This window comes from Leptosomus discolor, chromosome Z (assembly GCF_034619465.1).
Source record: "Leptosomus discolor isolate bLepDis1 chromosome Z, bLepDis1.hap2, whole genome shotgun sequence".
Lineage (NCBI taxonomy): Eukaryota > Metazoa > Chordata > Aves > Leptosomiformes > Leptosomidae > Leptosomus > Leptosomus discolor.
In genome coordinates, this window is record NC_141419.1 from 11,549,109 (window position 1) to 11,563,394 (window position 14,286).

At 37.5% G+C, this 14,286-nt stretch overlaps 1 protein-coding gene across 1 annotated transcript in view; it reads right to left on the minus strand.

Moving 5' to 3' along the window:
• Positions 1–14,286, minus strand: part of ADGRV1 (adhesion G protein-coupled receptor V1) — a 269,894-nt gene that overhangs the window by 81,338 nt on the left and 174,270 nt on the right. The window contains exon 86 of the mRNA XM_086480034.1: positions 5,081–5,197. Within this exon, the coding sequence (XP_086336160.1) occupies positions 5,081–5,197 (117 nt within the window). The remainder of the gene's footprint in view (positions 1–5,080; positions 5,198–14,286) is intronic.

The window sequence follows — 14,286 nt, forward strand, 5'->3', positions numbered from 1 at the left end:
TGGAAAGTTTTTGTTGGTCACTTATAATGTCCTTTTCTCTCTTAACTTTTACATGGTGTTGAAAACATATTCAAGATTCTGTTTGTCACCTTATGCCAATAAACATTCTTCAAATTACATGCCCTTGTAGTCCTGAGTAGGCTGTGCCTCACTGCGAGCATTTCCAGCCAGAAAAATCCTTGAACTGATTTATGCCATTATGCTCAGGGATTGTTGGTTATACTAATTCTGACAATCTGGTAAATATTGTTCACAGTCATCCAAGAAATTGTACCTCATGTCCTTGCTCTGTGTTTGTGTAGCCGTATTTACCTATCTCACCTAATTTATCACAGAAGAACATTTTAACACGAATGCTGCTGCAATGGTGTGAGCAGGTTCGGACAGTTCACCATTTCCTGCACAGTGACATTTCTATCTTGATAATCATAAGTTCTTGTCTTCAACCCCTTTTGATGTTCTAAAACTTAATCAATGAAATACAAATAGTGGAGCTAATTTTAGCAAATCCTTTCCTGTGGCCATGCTGCAACAATAACCAGTTCTACAGAAGAATAAAACATACAGTCCATTTCCCAGCTGCTCAGGTGATAGAACAAATGTACAAGTTGTGATTGTTCTGATGTAGAATGCAAAACAATTATGAATTCAAATAACACTCTAATGAGACAATGCAAACTTCAGTAAAGCAGTTTTTCTTTAGAATGAGGCAATTAATTGAAATTACTTTCCCAAAACTGGGGTGCTTTTGTTTATTTCTATATTTATTCATTCATTTATCTTTAGTGATAATCTGTGGATATACGGTAAATATTAGCTGCAAAATGCTTTAAATTAAGTCTTTCCCAACTCAGTGGGAAAACTTCTACTTAACTTCTTCCTTCTTTTTAGGAATGGCCACAGCTTTCATTTTCAGAATGGTTGCATGCTTTCATATAATTCCTTTCTCAAAGCTGTTAAGCAGTCCATAAACCATTCTTAAAAATAAGCATTAAACTTATTGTAAGACAAGTACTTGTCTTACAAATCTCAAATAAATTTATAGAAAATGTAAGAAGCCATTAAATCCACCAAAGAGAAGGATTCAGGTATGGGTGACAGCAAGCTCATGACATTCACTCTGGTTTGCTTATTGAACTGCCAGTTTTGTTGTTGATTTATTCCACTGTATCAAGGACTCGAAAAAGTACAAAAAGTCCACCTTTCCATAATTTCACTTTATTTCAGAATTGGCAATTGAAAACAGCACAATTTTAATTTTTTCCTCAAGAGACAGCTTTTAACTTTTTTTTTGTAACTTTTTTTTTGGTGACAATGTAGAAAATGCTAAAAGGAGAAAACTATTTTTCCTGATAAATGGTTGTCATACTACAGATTTTCCATGGGAAGTACAACAGAACACAGAAAGGCATCCTTCATGTGTGGTCCTAAGATAAAAGCGCAGACTGCATTTGAAAATACAGGTTTATGCTGTAGCAACATACCTTTGTATGAAGGGACATCTGTCAGGATGAAGACTTATGAATTTCAGACATTAGTATAAGGCGAATGTTTCAGGCTAAGCTTGCTCTGTGGGCACAAAGAGCCATTTGCACCTTCCTTACTCCTTTCCTCTGCAGTCAAGAAACCCTCATCCTTAAAAAATCAGGTAATGTTTTCAACATTCTGCATCTTACAAAAATCTCCCTATAAAAGCCAAGAAACAAGGCAATACAAAGGGACAGGAAGAATCGGACAGGCAAGGATGATTTGATATGGGCTTTGTTCCGACTCTGAAAATGGGCCAGGTGATCTCTGAGGTCCTTTCCATAACTGCATTTCAGTCAATATGTGGGTAGTAGCTATGCGTGTAGTACAAATGTTGATATCAATTGTAAGCCTACAAATACAAGAAGCTAAAAATGGAAAAAAAAAATAGAATACAAAGCTACAGATTTTGTTGTTTTATCCACTATTAAAATATGATAAAAAGCTAAGTATAATTACTATACCTAGCAATATGCAGAAGATGGAAAGATTAGGTCAAAAAGGTAAAGAAGTGGTCCTAGAGTGTAGAAAGTGAAAATGTCTGAATCTGTACAGGTCCAACTGTACTGTTAAATCTCTGTTTTCCTCTAGAATTTTATTGTCTGGAAATGTTGCACCACCACCTTTTGATCACTTAAAATTGTCTGGATTTTCTGGATGTTTCAGTTCCAGTTCAGATCTGCACACATCTGCATGCTGCTTGTACTTGATTATCACATTCACCTACTTCTATATGCAGTGATCAAGATTGACATTAGCAGATTTGTATGAAATGAGTCAGCGATCAAGCATATGCATTACGCTATACAGTCTCACAGAGGGCAGAGTGACTGCATGAGTGATACAGAATCTGTTTGCATATATTTGCTGTTTCCCAGACAGAGGTATTTAAGTCCCATTTAAGTATAAATACATTATTAATTCTGCCTTCCAAATCAAGATGCGTATTAAGTATACCATGCTGAGGAATATGAACATTCATTTCCCAGACATTTAAATCTGCCATTTAGACAGCAGTAGCATCTAGACTTCCCAGATCAGTCTGTTTTTCCCTTGGAAAATTTCCCTTGCTAATATTGTCATGAAAACCAGTTCAAGCACAGAGATGTCCCCAGCACTCCTTTAGTGCCCTGGCATTGCTTCCTTGCTCTGCAATGAGAAATACAAATTCAAGACCTATTCTCAATCAAGAGGAGTAAATTGTGGCTGAGGACTCTGTTGATGTACATTTCAGATTATTTCTTTCCTTTTGTGTCTTTCAAACTTCAGGAATTATTCACAGCTGAAGTCCTGGTCCTACGGAAAGGGACAATCCACCTCACACTGAGTTTTACTCATGGCAGCTCTTCTCAGCTCATCACTCAGTAGGCTATGAAGGATTCCCTCTCATGCACCTCTGTCCCCTCAAAGTTGCATGAAGAGTCTTCATGACAAACACAAACCTGAGGTTCCACTAAATGCAACAGGACATGCAAGTTCTCAGGATCTGGCCAAACTCTACTCCAACGAAAATAACAATGGATTTCAACTATAGCCATAAAAATGACCAACTGTTAACAGTCATACAATTTTTTGTCATTATAAGTGATTAATCCTTGGAAAAGCCAACATTCAAAACAGGAGTCCTTTCAAAACTTAATGTAATGTAATGTTGGTAGAGCTACGACAAAGGTTGGACATGATGGCCTTGAAAGTCTCTTCCAAACGAAACAGTTCTATGATTCTATGTGCAGGACAGGAAGACGAAACACTATCAAACACCAAGCAAAACACGAGATATCCCAGCAAAATAGCAACTTAAAAGCATTACTTTGTCTATCCAAAACAGTAAATGTTCAAGAGATCTGAACTGTCTTAGGAATGAAGTGAATGAGCAGGTGTCAAGAAGAATATGATTTACAGCTCATAAAATAATTTAGGTTGGTTAACTTAAGAGAAAGTCACAAGCTAAGCTAGGTGAAGAAGTAGTACAGCAGAAAAATTTATGTAATGAGTCAGCAGAAAGTGACATCCACTGGAGAGAATATTTAATATTGCTAACTATAAATTCAGGAAAAACAACAAGAATAAAGAGAGTATTAGTATCACTAGAGATAGAGCAGTTTAGATCTCTCTGCTCGATTTTTACAAGCTGCTGCAGCAGCAGTGTACATGACAGACTGTCTACTTGTAGCTTGCCAAGACCAACAAGTACAGTGTTGCTGTTAGAGAGGCTGCTAGGGTTCTCAATTAAAGTGAGCCTGACATAATCACAGGAAAATTCCAGATACCACATGAATGTTACTAGGAGAGAAAGTTGTGTTTAGATATAGTCTAATTTGCAGTTCTTGGTTTGGTATGACAACATGGAGGATTTGTATGGTATTGTATGAAGTCGTATATATATAAAGCTGTGTGCTGTAATAAATATGCTATAGACATATACTATTAAAATAACAGACAAATAAATGGCATAATTCACACATTAGTGCTAAATATACATGTCTAGATGTGGGCACGATAATGTATTTTCCAAATAACCTCACAGCTTGTTAGTTCGACTAACTTACAATTGGTAATTTTCCCTAAGAAGTTTGATCTCCCCCATTAGTTCAATTGGTGTTTACACCATTTACTGTTCTATCATGTGTCAAAAGAGCAACGAAGCTGGTGAAGGGTCTGGAGAACAGGTCTTGTGAGGAGCGACTGAGGGAACTGGGGCTGTTCAGCCTGGAGAAGAGGAGGCTGAGGGGAGACCTCATCGCTCTCTACAGCTGCCTGAAAGGCGGTTGTAGTGAGGTGGGGGTTGGTCTCTCCTCCCAAGTAACAAGGGACAGGACAAGAGGAAACGGCCTCAAGTTGCGCCAGGGGAGATTTAGATGGGACATTAGGAAAAATTTCTTCACTGAAAGGGTTGTCAAGCACTGGAACAGGCTGCTCAGAGCAGTGGTGGAGTCACCATCCCACGAGGTGTTTAAAAGATGTGTAGAGGTGGTGCCTGGGGACATGGTTTAGTGGTGGTCTTGACAGTGCTGGGTTAGCTGTTGGGCTCAATAATATTAAGAGTCTTTTCCAACCTAAATGATTCTATGATTCTATGAAAATGCTGGCAATATTTATGAATGTATATACTTCTTATTTTAATGCAAACTTACTAAGGTATGTTTGTCATGTTATACAAGTCTAATGACTAAAATGCTACTGACTTAAAAAATTAGTATAGTTTACACTTGCATTTCACCTGTATGAGACTGTTCCAAAAGCCCAAACAAGTGATGCTTAGAAAAGCTATTAACTCTAATAAAAATAGTTCTTCAAGTGTTTTGAGACAGTAACTTCTATAGGATGAAGCGAGATCTGGAAATTCTTATACAGTTGCAATGGATATTAGTGGAAAAAGTCTGTATTTCATTCAAACATTTATCCATGGAGCTGGGACACTCTAGGTTTAATGAAGACTAGTAGCAGAAAATTCCAGAGATATGTATAATACGATATAATATAAACACAGTCTAAGTATCAATTACTTCTACAGAGGTTTTGGGGAAGGGGTGAAAAATACTAAGAGACCAACCTGAATAAGCATCCAGCTGAACTGGCAGAGGTAAAGGTAATGGGTAACTGATGCAAGGGCAGAGCAGCTTTCCTCTGAGAGATGTTGGCTCATGTAAGCAGAGGCCAGAAATGAAATCTGCAGGGAAAAAAATTAATACATGCATATTGGAATTAAACAAAAATAATTTAATAATAATAAAAAGAGAAGTCTTCTGCTGGAAGTGATATATACACTCAAGTTACCATTCCAGAGACTCAGGAAAGGTATCTTGGACATTTAATATTCACTCAAAAGAAGCGACCCTTTAACACTGCCAGTCACAAAACTAGCTTTAAACTTTTTGCAGACGACCTATTATCCACTACATCCATATCTCAAAAAACTATGGAGTGACTTAGTGTTTATTGTTTAAAATTGTTCCCCAGACTAATTGCCATGCAACATTAGATACCAGTTTTGTAACCGAGCGTGGAGATTTTCCTCCATAAAATAGAGACATTACCTTCTGATTTCAGTAAAGCCAGAATTTTTATCAAGTGTACAAACATACACTCAAGAGGCATTTACTGTCTTCAGACTGTCAGACATGCAGCAATATTACACCCCATCACATAAGATAACAATACTGAACAGAAAGGAGTAAGCACTTCTCCCATTGCCTAACAGCAGACCAGGCACATAAAAGGTATTTTCCACAGACATGCCAAATGTTCAAGGACTATACCTTGGCTGGATAAGTAGACATGCATCATCTAACGAACAAAGGTATTCCAACTCTGACTGCAATGAACGCTGATAAACAATTTCAACATGGCATTTAAAATTAAAACACAACTCAGAAACTTTTAGCTCTGTCTTCTGTGAATTTTTTTACAGAAGAAATAGTTCTACAAGCAGACTTCTTTAAAGTATTAAAGTGTTCACATAAAGAAAGGTTCAATTTACTCACTGGACACCCGCAGTAACTGATGATTTTTCCTTTCCTTTACAAGGAATACTACTGTTTTGACAGCCCATTGACTTGTTAGTAATAGCAATTTGTGGACTGTGTACACTGATTTTATGTATATAAAATGAGAAGATGGGGTGGGGAAGGAAGTTAAAGTACATCAAATGATTTGGCATAAACCTAGACATTGCATTTACAACAAAAATACATGTATGGTATCGGATAACTCTTATGCAGTCTCTTTACTATAAAAATATCCTTATAAAGGCAGAGGCTGTATGTTGACAGATAGACAATGTTACCACACCATGAAATAAAAGAATAAGAGTGAACAACTGGACGATAACTGTACTAAAAACAATTATGAGATGCATTTCGTTATCTAAAGGAAAAAACGCACTTTTAGTATTTTATGTTGGGTTCATCAGTCTTCTGCTGGGAATTAAAATCTAACCACGGCCACGTAACCATTCAATCATTAAGAGGTTACCCCACAGCTTAACATAGGCTGCCATTTGCAGAATTCTGACACTGTTAAAACAAATGCCATTGTCTGGAGTGGGTTAAACACAATTGAAATACATGTGCAATAGCTGCCTTCCATTAGGGATAAACACAAGAAATGTTTGTGCAAATAACTCTGTAGCACCAGCTAGCTCAAACAGTACCAGCAGTACTTTTCTTAAAACTTGAGCAAATGCTTCTACTTACAACAAGCAAAATACAACACATATCTGGGTGAAGAGGCTTTACCACCTTTTATTCTCTGAGGCTTATGTATAAGTCAAGGACTGCCAGGCTAGAGATAAAGGGATGAAAACACAAAAGCAGACTGATTGAGTCCTGGAAACATGTTTTTAGCACTATGACCAAAGGTTGGCTTGCAACTGTAATTAAATAAACTATAATTTCTATCCCTTTCCTGTATCCCAAGGAAAGTAAATTTTTTTATGTTAAAAAAGAGAAGTATCTCACTATGTCAACAGTTTTCCAAGCAGAACAATGCAGAGTCCAAATATTAGCTAAAAATGCATACTTTTCATGGATATTGACTTTTGTTGAAGAAGTAAAACAGCAATATGGCTGAAGTAATCACTCAGTTAGGAATTCATTATAATTAGTGGCATTACACTGCTTTAGACAAAAAAAAGGTTAAGAAGGTAAAAGAGGCAAAGAAACATTCATACATTATTTTCATACAATTGTTATCTTGCATCTTGGGCAGAAGATATAAATGCGAATTGGATTGTAACACAAAAAACAAATGGCAGACCATACTTCGAAATGTTGGAAGAAAAGATTGTAGTTTAGCTATGCTGTTCTGACAAACACTGGCTACTTTAGCAATTAACAGCTTAAAACACAAAGCAGTGCAATTTAGTAGAAATACACTGAGCACAGGCCACTGAATAGACCTTTCCTCCACAATATCTGAGGCAGCTAGTAAAATGTACAAAAAAACCACCTTCCAAATAAATGGTTCCTTAGACCTAACTGCTTTACGTCTTCTGTACTTTGCTTAGTTTTTAACTGTAGTGGGTAATCTGCTGGAATAATGAACCTATTATTTTAATAAGAAAAATATACTTTTTAATAAGCAAAATACCATATATTAGAGTAAGTCATTCCCTTTTGGAATATCAAAAAATACATATTGGATGTATTCCTTTTGATACCAATTGTTCCGAGCACTTTCTACAGAGCTTGTATGATTTAAAATACCCCTTTTCAAACAATCTTTGTTCTCTGCCTTTTGGTTCTGCACCGAGATTATAACATAATGCTTCTTCATTGTACTTGTCAAGGTGATCAGTCTTGACCCAAAATGATTTAACTAAGGGATAACAAGTGACTTAAGTCACTCATGTAGCAGGCTGCTATTTTTGTTAATTTGTGTGTGATAGTTCTGTACCATGTTCAAAACTAGAGTGAGCCTATGACTCACAAAGCTCCTCTGACAGAATGAAAAAGTAAAAGATTAAAAAAAAAAATTAATCCATTTCTGTCAAAGAGCAAAACGATCTTTGACAGAGTTCCCACCTGACAGTCATCTACTCAGTTAATGAATTGCAGTAAAGGATACTGCAATTCCTTTGTAACACTAAGACAATTACCTAGCAATTAACTTGAAGGAAATCAGCACCTGGATATTCAACCAAAGTCATCAACACCAAACTACAAATGAATAAAACCAGATGATTTACAAAACTGTACATTTCTGTATGAGAAAGAGTATTTTTGTACCGCTGTTTCCAAACAGTAAGCTGTCTCAAAATAACACTCCTCTGCTAGTTAAGAGCCTCCTCCTAGTTTCCAGCCTGCACTTACTCACGGTCAATTTATATGTATTTTTCCTTCTCCTGGAAGCCTCTCAGGTTAAACAGGATGTCCCTCTCCTCGTGGTTTGCACTATCATGAATTCATGCAAGCAGTAGTATTCTCCCTCAGGCCTAATTTTTCAAAGTTAAACAAGCTGACCACTACAGAGGGCAGTGCTTTTTAGAGACACCTAAGCTGGGGTGGACAGCAAAAACAGTTTAGCTCTGTGAATACAGCATCCACCTGAATCAAATTATCTTATTTCTCCAAATAATCCTGTGTATTGAGCTGTGAAATGTATACTCACATGTGAGAGACCCTCTCCTTGCATAAAATTCTTTGCAGCTTGTGCACCAACTTCATCGTTTTTCTGTATACTGGTGCCACTTTCTCTCCTTTGTGGAAAAAGGTTCTTAGGGTTGGATGCAGAGGCCTCACAAGATTCTCATCCAACAGTTTTCTTATCTCTCTATACACCATGCAAATACTTCTGATATCTGGTAATAACCCAGTGGTATACACAGTTTTTCTTCTCATTTCCAACTGCCTACCTCTTGCCACCAAGTTAAAGTGTTGCTGTTAGCCTACAAGTTACGACTTTTCACCTTGTTCTAGGAAATATCCCTGTATTTCATACTTCAGTCTTCAAAGCTATTCACATCTTTCTATGTGCCACCCCACTACCACTTCATAGTGTTAGTGCTTCTCTACTTTCTGCCATAAGCGCATTTTGCTCAGGCACAGTATTTTCTGTTCCACAAATCATTCCTTTAGGATCAGTGAAACACCTCTCTGCATTCACCACTCTCTCATAGCTGTCTTCTCCCGTTAGTCTGTCTCCTCCCACATCTGAGTTCTTGGATTGATCTTCCTCCATTATTATTGTACTAATTATGTGACATCATGTATTTGACTGCATTTATCTCATCACAGAAAACTATCAGACTAGTCTGGCATGATTTAAGTTTAAATACATGAGAGTCTTATTCTCCATTTATCGCTATGTCTTTTGATAGATTTTTTTCCTAAACTCTTATATGCTTCTGAGACTGAATTAATAGGCCGGTAGTTGTCAAGGGTTGTTTTTTTTTTTTACTATATATTACTTTTGATATATTATTTTTCAGTCACATAGTAGCACTCTGAAGTGAAGGATTTGTTAAAAGCACTTTCTGTGAGACCTACAAGGTATTATGTCAGCATTTTCAAATTTAGGAATGGGGACACTTTTGTCCCAGCTTATGAATGTGCCTATCCTTTGGATTCTCCTTCCACCTGAGTAGCCATTACCTTCACTCCACAGTACTAACTCTGTTCACCATCTTGCTTTTATCCCAATGGTGATCTTTAACATCACTATCTTCTCTGAAAATGTGAAGATTTTAATTCTGGTTTTTGGCGTCACGCTTAATACATTTACTTTTCCTGCCTCACTGCAAATGTTTACCAGAAATTTTACAGTATTCTCTCTTCATTTATATAACAAAAAAACATTTGACAGAAAGTTCCACACAAGATTAAACTATTGTAGTGTACAAGGCAGATTCATTAATGCCAACTATTGTGACCAACCAAATGTATACAGCATATTCATATAGATATGTGAAGAAATCCATCAACTTTTTGGTTTTTATTAAAAACTAAGTTCAGAATTAGCAGAGCTACACTTGGCCTTGTTACAGAAATTTACAGAGAAAACAATGAGTCTAAGTGAGAGTTGCCTTTCGAATACTGCATAAAAGAGAAAAAGGCTAGAAGACTAAGCAATTCTATACCGATCAGGTAAACAACAGCCAACTGAGGAATAGGTATATATACACCATATAGAAGTGTATACATAAATATACAACAAATAAGAAGCACGTATGAAGAATAAATAAGTGGAATACAGAGCAGCAGCAATTACAACTTGCCATGGTAAGTGCTAGAATATTATCATATGTTGGACTTTAACAGGACGATACAACATGTGACACATGGAAATTAACCTTATCTCTACTTTGAACCAAAAGGTGGAAGTATTGAATGCCTTCTTTGCCTCAGTCTTTTCTAGCAAGATCGGCCTTGAGGAATCCAAGGTCCCAGAGACCAGTGGGTAAGGTTGGAACAAGAAAGATGTACCTTTGGTGGAAGAGGATTAGGTCTGAGAATACTTAAGAAATCTGGAGCATGGAGCCTGATGGGATGCACCCACGAGCACTGAGGGAGCTGGCAGATGTCATTGTGAGACCACTCATGGTAAGATTTGACCAATCACAGTGACTAGCAGAAGTGCTTAAATACTGGAGGAACACAAACGTCACCTGCATCTTCAAGAAGGGCAGGAAGGAGCACCCAGGCAACTATAGGTTGTCAACCTCGCCTCCATCCATGGGAAGGTGATGGAGCAAGCTAATCCTGGGAACCATTTGCAGGCACATTAAACATGAGAAAATCATCATAGTAGTCAGCATGGCTCCACTGAGGGGAAGTCATGCTTGACCAACTTGATAAACTTCTGTGATGAAGTGACTGGCTTGGTAGATGGGGCAAAAGCAGTGGATAATGTCTACCGAGACTTCAGTTAAGGCCTTTGACACTGTCTCCCATAAGATCTGCACAGACGAGCTGTTGATTTATGAGCTGGATAAGCACAGTGAGGTGGGTTGAAAACTGTCTGAATGGCCAGGTCCAGAGGGTATCGCAAAAGAGGAGCAGTATCAAAGACATAATTTACAGTGCTGTTCCTTTTGTCAGACTTAATTGCAATGAACAATAACATAGGAAAATAAACACATTAAAATTCCCATGTCCTCACCAAACTGCTCCCTTCTGCTTTGAATTTACTTTATATGGGTAAAAAAAGGGATTCCCTCCTTGAACACAAGGACAGTGCTTAATAATAGTGCATATGAATCATACTTTTTGTTACTGCTCGGTAGGTCAGGACAGCACTGATGTAAGCCGAGTGTTCTTCTTTTGTTTTGTGTTCTGATATTAAATGCCAGGACAAAAATACCAACAAAGGTTGTACAAAAAATCAAAGAGATTTATGAACACTATTAAAAATTCTAAGTCACTCTTCCTGGAAAAAGTAACAATACAACACACAGCATGTTTCAGAGCACGGAGGAGAAAGTTATAGAATTTAGAAGATTCAAAACACAGTGTTTAACTGGGTCAAAAGAGAAGTTCAGTAACCAACTTTTCATATTTATTCTGTACTAATGATGCTAAAATATGCAGTTAAAGTTCCTTTTTGAATTTACACAAATGCTAAATGACTTCACTGCTCACTAAACTGTTTCAGAAATTGCTATAATTCAGAGAAGGGTGCTTTATAACTGACACAAGAAAAAAACAATACTTGTGGGTTTAGCTCTGTTTCTGGCTTCAGTTAAGTCAGTGAACATATATATTAAAAAATAAGTACCTTATGAACAGCATCTCTAAACTGTTACTATATAATTTATATAATAAATTTATACAATAAATGCATTGTGTATTTTAGAGATTTTTTTTTGTTTATCAATGATTTGCTTAAAGTGTGTTGGTTATATATCACTGTAAACTGGCACTTCAAGAAAAGCCAAACAGCTAATTAAAATAAAATCACTTGAAATACTGATGGTGTATTTACAACAGTGACCCATGGTGCTTTTGTGTAAAGATGTTTACACTTTATTAAGCAGCAGCAGAACTGGCAACCATTTTAAGTAGCGATTAGACATCAGCAACCATATGTTACTCATTCCCTTGCCCCGGCTGAGCCGGATGGCAGTTGGTTTCTGGTGTCAGCCCCTGCCTTCTTCACTTTCCATTTTTAGGCTCAGCAACTTTCTTGGCTTCTCCGAACAATGTGGCAGGGAATCTGAGGGTGCAGGGCACAGGGTAGGAGGGGGTGAGGTACCGTGATGCACAGCATGGCAGCTCACATCTGGCCGTGCAGAAGTTAGCTGTCGGGGTGGCTCGCACCCTCCACAAAACAAGTCTGACACAAGTACCCAGCCGCATGGTCTCCTCTAACAGAGTTTATCCTCTGTTCCAATCATGCTGTCCCTTACAACGAATGTGGTGAGAGATACTCATTGAGAAGTTATACTTGATTTCTTTTTTTTTGTGTGTGTAAATATGGAAAAATAAGGACTAACAGGCTCTTAGTAGGTCCTAACCCATTTAGTTTTATATATAGATTCAGAAGAATGTATCTAGCATAGCACCTTATAAAGATAGTTCCTATTATCACCTTCATTTAGCTCTGGGACAAAGATACACATTGCTTTGTCACTTAGTACAGAACACAAGCCAGGCCTCCTGCAAGATCCAGTCCCGCTGTAAGATCCTCAATAACACAACACTTCCGCTATAATGATAGAAATAGAAGCTGAAAAAGCATCTTTTTAAACAATTAAAAATATATTTAGTCTTTTCCAGTTTCAAGTACCCAGACACAGCCCAGGGCAGTCTGAATATGCTGATTTGGCAGGTCCAAAACAAGCTCTTCTGATGGATGTTGACTTTCTACGGTTGGATCTGCCTCATCTCATTTTCTGTCTAGAAGCTGAGATTAGAACCCAAGCAGAGCTGCCATGACAGATTAATTGATTCTAGAAGCTCCTCAAGTGGAATCTATACACACTTAAGGGGGTATATCAGGAAAAACTGTTAAAGTGAGTTTTCACTTCCTCCATTTCTGGATATACTATTTCTTAAAGTTCGGGTGTAAGTTTCCTGCAATAAATGAACCCAAGTTGGTGACCATTTATTACCTCTAGAACCGAATTTAGGATTCTATCCAGGGTCAGTGATATGTGATGTCAGTTTATAAAAATCACTGCAAGTGAAACACATCTGTTAACAGTTACAAATGGTCAATGTCTCATGGCCCATGAGTGATGCCCCATGCCAGTCAATGTTTAAGAAGCATTTGGACAACGCTCTCAAAAATATGCTTTAGCTATTGGTCAGTTGGACTAGATGATTGTTGTAGGTCCCTTCCAACTGGAACTATTCTATTTTTTCTATTCTATTCTAGAAATAACCTGAAAATGAGAAAGATAAAATCACTCCCCAGAGTCTAGATGCTGGCTAGAGTAACATGCAGCTATCTTTCCACCTACACGCCTAAGGAGATTTCCCCCTGTAGGAACTGCAACACAGGGTAGGGCAGACCTACCATAAATTTGTGTCAGGACGCAATCAGGGTGCCCCCTCAGTTGATATTTTAAGTATGGTAGCAGAGGTTTCCCATGCTTCTCTATATGGCTAGCCAACTGTGAAGGATAACTATTTATCTATCTTCTTAAAACAGAAATAACCAAGGTGTAATTACAGACACATAGTGTCTCCTGGCTTCACTATGCCTCATTAGCAAACCTCTGCCTAGAGATTAGTCCCCTTATATTAGTCTGGAGATCTTGGGGGGTTTTTCCCTCTCTTCTTCAGTTAAAATATGGTAGGTTAAGCAAAGACCACCTAGTTAAACTGTTAATAGTAACCTGAGTCACGTTTACAGAATTAGTGGCTGTAATTACTGTAAGCAGCTCAGAAAGCAGGTACACCAAAAATGTAACATCTAGCAGAAGGCTGGTGGTGGCAAGTGGTTATACTTTTCACCAGTACCTCTGTCGATAGAGTGCATGCTGTCTACAGTCTCAAGAAAAACCAGAGGTTTACATCTAGAAGGTAGGATGTTCACAAGATTATGTTGTCTTCATTTATTGGTTGGAAGAGCTATTCTAAGAAGAAGTTCGGTGTGATATGAAAGAATACTTAATTGATGCAATTCAAGTCTTGGCAGAAGCTTTCAACACATAAAGAAAAATTTACTTATTCTTCAAGAAGGGCTAACAGGTAAACTGGCCTTATTTAAATATGGCAATCTTTACGGCAATAAATGTGGCAATCTTTTATCCAGATTCTTTCTAAATGTCAAAATATGGCCTACAGAACGATCAGTTCAGTGATCAGTACTGTT